A 6,861-nucleotide genomic window follows, 5' to 3' on the forward strand; every position below is an offset into this window, starting at 1 on the left:
ATTTAGATAGTGAATGTAAAAACAGAGGTCTACTTTGGCTTCTGGCTTCGATCAGACTTGTTTTATCATACAAGTAAGAGTCTGATTTATTTACCCTTTGGGGGAGATTGTTAGAACCTCACTTGTAAAAGCATAAGTAAGAAGCCTCTTACTCTAGTCATTTAGGACTTAGTCGTTTGAAGCAGCTAAACCAAGAGCTCTTATGCAGAAGAGCTATTATTCAAAGAGCTAAGCGTCTCACATATAGAGCCGGTGCTCAACCCAGAGGAAGATCAAGGCTTAAGCGTCAAAAAGATTAAGTACTTGATCCAGAGCTACATTCAAGGCACAGAGCCTCTACATAATGCATGCGGAGACTCTGAGTCTCCTACTCCCATGGTTTGTGCATAATTTGTTCAGATTTATGTCCAAGACTCCTAACAGAATCTGCAACGTTGACTCAAGCCATTCCACTTTCCAAGGAGCGTGAAGGCTAGGGACGCTGAACAAGAAGTCAGAGTTTGAAGCCTAGAATCTAGGAGATTCTGTTTAGCATAGTCCTATAAAAGAAGGCATCCTTCTCATGTTATAATTACCTGTTAGATTGCCAAATTAGACTACGCTCCATAATAGAGAGTTCTTATGAGAATACTGTTAGATTGAGAGTTTATTGTTTCACTTGAAATCTAATAAAGCATCCGACTTGTTCAAGATTTTTTTTCATTCTTATTATCTTCTTGAATAATTCTGTTAACCATTTTCAATTACACAGTTCTTGCTTCCATTCAATCTTTGATTTTACTGTGTTTATTGACACGTAAGAGGAATCTGGGCTCCTACAGCAGAAGATACTAAGAGAAAGAGCTGTTATTCAAAGAGCTAAGCTTCTCATTTACAAGAGCCCGTGCTTAACCCAAAGAAAGATCAAGGCTTAAGCGTCGAAAAGCTTAAGTACTTGATGCAAAGCTATATTCAAGGCATAGAGTCTCTGCACAATACATGCAGAGCCTCTGAGTCTCCTACTCCCATGGTTTGCGCACAAGTTGTTCAAACTTATCTCCAAGAGTCCTAACAGAATCTGCCTTGTATACTCAAGTCGTTCCACTTTCCAAGGAACGTGAAAGTTGAGGATGCTGAACAAGAAGTCGGAGTTTGAAGCCTAGAATTTAGGATATTCTGTTTAGCATGGTCGTATAAAAGGAGGCATCCTCCTCAAGTTAAAATGATCTTAAATATTTCCAAATTAGACTACGCTCCATTATAGAGAGTCCTTGTGAGAGTACTGTTAGATTGAGAATTTACTGTTTTACTCGAAATGTAAAAAAAACATCCGACTTGTTCAAGATAGTTCTTCATTCTTATTGTTTTCTTGAATAATTATGTTAACCATCATCAACTACATAGTTCTTGTTTCCATTCACTCTGATTTTACTGTGTTTATTGATATTTCAGAGGAATCTGGGTTCCTACAAAAGGTATGGGTTGGTCCTTTGTGTGAAGGAGGACAATACAAAAACAATCGTGCAAGGCAAGCTTCATTTAATCGTTGAATGCTAGGATGACGCTGAAGGGTCTCTTCTGCATTCATTGAAACTTGTGCATACTTCATATATAATTAGACGAGCTTGTAATCACTGAATGCCGCTTCAGATCACGAATGCGCTGGTCTCTAATCTTCAGTTTTTGTTTTCAACATTGCTAAAGGATCTTTGGTGTAAGTTTTATCTTTTTGAAGTATAACAGTCTCTAAAGGAGTTACAATACATGTTCAGCGATCATTGAACAGACTCAGTGATGATCGCTAAAACTGAATAGCAAAAATACTATACTTTGTTAGATAAAAGGGATCATCATCAAATCAATGAGAGAGAGGATCAACATTTTCTTGGGTTCTAAGAGAGAAATAAAGTTTACAAATAGAAATATATTACCTAGATTATGTCGATTCTGAATACCTGCATTTAGATTACCAAGAATTTGATCAATGAGATGATTCTTTATCCATCGCTGAGCTGGTAGTTGTGTTATATCAACATCTTTAGTGATATGAGGATTAAGCATGGAAGATGAAGTTTCCACAATAGTTTTTACAACATACACTAAGGTTGCTGAAGGAGTTTCAAGCAGAGAATCATTTACTGAGAGAGGTTCAGTTGTAGAAGAAGACTCAGTGACTGAACGATCAACTTTTGATGAGAAGTGGTTAATGGGAACAACAGAGATTTCTAAAGAGGATTTAGCTCTATTGTTGTACCTGCCAAGGTTAATATTTAGATCATCATTAGAGTCTAGTTGTTCAACATGAGATGGATTGTTTAAGGAAGCTTCAGATTCTTGGAAGTGAGATATCATCCATTTATTCAGCTATTCTTCGTCATCAAGAATGGGTTAACATGAATAGTTTCTTTGATACTTTTTATTCTTTTGTTGAACACTCTGAAAGATTTGGATATTGAGGAATATCCAAGAAAGATGCCACGTCATCAACTTTAAGGTCAAACTTTCCAAGATTATCTTTGTTGTTTAGGATGTAACATTTACAACAAAAAATGTGAAGAAATCTAAGAGAAGGATTTCTTCCATGGAAAAGTTCATAAGTTGCCTTCTTGAATCTCTTGAATATCAATGATCAATTTTGAGTGAAGCATATAGTGTTGACAGCTTCATCCTAAAACTGAGTAGGGAAATGAGATTTGTTGAGCATAGTTGATCAGCTTTAATGAATGTTCAATTTATTATTTCAGGGACTCCGTTTTGCTGAGGAGTTCTCGTAGCTGAGAAATTATGAGAGATTCCTTTGTTCTCAAAGAAGTCTTTCATAGTACCATGATCACTTCTAATTTCAGTTCTTTAATTTTTCTTACAAAGGAAATAATTTCATTAGTAGTATCACTCTTGGATCTCAGAAATAATACCCAGTTATACCTAGAGAACTCATCAATAATGAAGAATGTGTACTTCTTCCTAACGATGGATTAAATGTTGGCAGGGCCAAACAAATCCATATAAAGTAGTTGAAGGGGAGTGATCATTGAAGAGACTTGTTCTGATTTGAAGCTAGCCTTTGTTTGCTCCTTTTTTGTACATTAAGCAGAGAGATTCCTTTACAAAGGAGTGCTGAGGAAAACTAATGACTAGTTCTTTTCTAAACAAATCATTCAGTACTTTGAAGTTGAAGTGTGAGAGCCATTTATGCCATAACCAGTTGACATCTGAAGAGGCTTTAGAGAGAAAGCAAATATTATCATTGAAAGGAAAGTTCATGTCAATGATATAGACATTTTCTAAGTGTGTTCCAGTCAATGCATGTTTGTCATCCTTGTTAGTAACTGTACATGTCTTCTTTGAGAATTTAATTATGAAGTTTTTATCTTAAAGTCGGATGATGTTGAGAAGATTGTGCTTCATTCTTTCAATGTAAGCAACTCGTCTAAACATGGTTACTCCATTGGTTAATATACCAAACCTTTGGTGTATTCTTTTCCATCTCCACCAAAGTTCATTGAGGGACCTTTTTCATCCTTGTATTCAGATAGCAGGGACTTGGTACCAGTCACGCGTCTTGAGCATCCACTATCAAGATACCAGATGCCTTTAACTTCTTAGCAATATAAAGGAACTTAATTTTTCTCTGGTACCCATTTTACAATGAGTCCAACTGAGTCAGTGGATGTAGAGGTTTCAACTTCCTTCATTGAATCTGATGACTCAACTTTAGGGGTTTTCTTCACTTTAGTTGGTTTACCAACTTTTGTGGTTTCCACCTTTGCTGGTTTTTCAGGTTTGTTGATTTTCTTTACTCTAGTTGATTTTTCAACTTTGTTAACTATTGGGCATTTACTAGCAATGTGAGTAGTTACACCAACGTGATAACACTTCCAATAGCTGAAAAAAGCTTTAGGGCCAAAATCATAAGAGTTAAAAAGCTTAAGATGTTTGGGACCAGATCCAAGAATACCTTTTTCTAAAGTATTGGGAGAAACGATGAGTTTCTCAGGTTTCTTAGTAGTAAGATCAACTTTCAGCTTCGGGGTTGATCTCTGGATGGGTCCAAGGATCTTTTTACCAGAGGTTAATGGTTGACTAACCGAAGGCTTAGAAGAAATCTTATTCAACTTTCTATTTTTCTTAGTATTTTGAGGAACGTTAGCAATGAATTTATCCTTGTCTAAACATTTTGAACTTTTAGGAGTTTTCTCAAGATAGGTTTAGGCTCAAATGTAGAGGAACACTGAGTGTAAGAAGTGTTAGGGATAGAGGAGACAAAAGCTTCAAATTTTTGCATGAATTTGTCACTGATATGTTCTTCCTGGTTTCAAGAATATCTAAGACCACTTTTAACCTTTCTAGGTATCTGAGCTTTTATGATCTCATTTTCCTTAATAGAGGCTTTGCATCATCCTTTAATAGTAATCTTTTTAGCTTTGAGTTCAGTAATAGCTTGTTCACGCTTAGTGACAGCTTCATCTCATTCAATGTTGATTGCTTGGTTTACAATGACTTGATCTTTATGGTTTTCTTGAATCTTAGGTGGCGTTCGCTTCGCAGATTCTAGAGGAATCTGATGGAATTGGAATGTTGAATTACATTGACCAAATTTCATTCCCTCGTTTGGTTCATTCTTTTTCACGAAAGGAATCTTCAAAATCCTACAAATTCCACAAATAAAGAAATTCAACATTCCTTTGCAACTACATTGTATTTTGATGGAATGGAATCTCTATCTTCATTATACCAAATATGCCCTTAACCTAATATACTCTAATCTTATAAAACTCAATATGAGGGATTTGGATTTGCAGGAGGGATTTGGATTTGGAGGGATTTAGATTGGATTGGATTTAAAATTCATTCATGTGTTTGGTTTGCATGATTTGGATTGGATTTGAAATTCATTCCTTTATAAATCATGTTTGGTTTGTAGGATTTGGATTGAGATTTTTTTTCTTTTGTAATTATTTTAGTCACCAAATATCTTTCATTTTCTCAAAACAATCTATTTAACCAACAAACCTATTAATCCAAAATACATATTTAACAATCAAACTTGTTCATCCAAAATGCATATTAACCAACAAACATGTTAATCCAAAATACATATTTAACCACCAAACTTGTTAATCCAAAATACATATCTAACTACCAAATTGTTCTTCCAAAACCACACATTTACCCACCAAAATTATCATTCATTCAAAACCCAATTCACAAAAGCTTCTCTGTCTGCTTCTTGCAAGTCCCAAAAAATATTCACCTTTTTAGGATCGTCTCTTATCAAAGAAATTACTTTAAACTTCTCTGGTTGGGCCAATGTCTGCATTTTTGATATCTCAGAAGTGATAATCGAACGTTTCTTATCAAGTTCTTCTTCTTGTTCAATACCCTTGTTAAGTTTGTTCGCCATTTTCTCCAAAGTTGCTCCAAGTTTAGTAACTGCATTACTAAATCCGTCATCCATGGGATCTACTTGACGTTTTCTCTTCTTACCACGCACACTTGAAGTTTCTTCAGATTGCATATTTGCATTGCCACCTTGAACATTGCTAGTTGCCATCACGTCATCGGACTCGTCATTCGTGTGTTGTGTTTGATCTTCTATACGCACCTCCTCTTCCGCATCAACAAAATCTCTTGCTCTATTTCCTTGAGCATGATCTTTTCCAAATACAATACAAAGATCCTCATAAACAGGATACAGTTTGTTCTTCCATTTTCCCGTCCCTTTATGGACCTATTTTATAATAGAATAACATAAATATACATATAACTATGATTATATATTATGCAAATATAAATAACAAGATCTTTTTAGCATGTACCTGAAGATACGACTCCCAAACTTGGTCTTTGAGAATGACACAATGCTTTACACTATCGTATCTGAAGCCGCTAGTAAATGAACCACTTATCATGTCATGCACAACAGTCCAATCTTTTTTCATTATTTTTAACTTTGATTCAATGTGTGGTTTCACTAAAATCCCGGAGCCCGACAAAGATTCTTTTAACGCTTGTTCAAGAAATGTTAAATAACCCAATTTAAAGCCATTCTCGGCTTTAATGCTCTTGTATTCACCATGGTAACTAAAGCTTCAACAAGTTTTGTTTCTTCAATATTCGTCCATACTCGATAATTTCTAATTTGACTCGTCATACCTATAAACATTAATGAATCTTTTAAAGTATAACAAGATTTAATTATCCATGTTCAAACTCCATAATTTCTATTAAAACCAAACATTATATTTAAACAAACATTAGATTAAAACAAACATTAGATGTAAACAAACATTAGATTTAAACAAACATTAGAAGTATGAGTTAAATAAACATTTGAATCATACATATTTTTTTGAGGTATATAATATTTATATACAGCAAATGCAACAAAAAAATTCACACACCCTCCTCACCTATGGTGAGGTTTGAACCCTTGACCTCCTAGAAGGCCAAGGGCTACGATACCGCTAGGCCAAAGACCCTTTGGTTTGAATCTGTTAAACCCCACAACTCATGATGTAAAAAGTAATGAAAAACAACAAGTGATGAAGAACCAGAAGTCCAACGAAGACATCAAGACAGAAACGACTAAGTCTGGAATTCAACMAGAGGATCGATGGATAGTTCAACCAGAGGACCGATGGACAGKYCAAGGATGCGATGGAAAGAGCATTCTCATCGATCCTCTAGTCATCAATACTTAGAAGATTTTCCAGCACTTCATCCAAGCATGCAATGAAGATTTGAAGATAAGGATGAAATCATCATACCATGAATGACAACTGGAGATGACAAATCAACAGCTGGAATTCGAGTTTATCTTAATATTAATGTTTATCCATATGAAAGATAAACCTTATCTGTTAGATAGAAGATTTGCTT

At 35.1% G+C, this 6,861-nt stretch overlaps 1 protein-coding gene across 1 annotated transcript; it reads right to left on the reverse strand.

The window, feature by feature from the left end:
* Positions 1-5,164: 5,164 nt before the first annotated feature.
* LOC112504908 (uncharacterized protein At2g29880-like) lies at positions 5,165-5,921 on the reverse strand. The gene is made up of 2 exons (XM_025108863.1): positions 5,799-5,921; positions 5,165-5,710 (listed from the first exon to the last, which is right to left on the reverse strand). Exons 1-2 carry the CDS (start codon positions 5,919-5,921, stop codon positions 5,165-5,167), a joined length of 669 nt encoding a protein of 222 aa, XP_024964631.1.
* Positions 5,922-6,861: the final 940 nt, after the last annotated feature.

The sequence above is a fragment of the Cynara cardunculus genome, unplaced genomic scaffold, assembly GCF_001531365.2.
Source record: "Cynara cardunculus var. scolymus isolate 2C unplaced genomic scaffold, CcrdV1 Un_Scaffold_7293, whole genome shotgun sequence".
In the NCBI taxonomy this organism is placed as follows: Eukaryota; Viridiplantae; Streptophyta; class Magnoliopsida; order Asterales; family Asteraceae; genus Cynara; species Cynara cardunculus.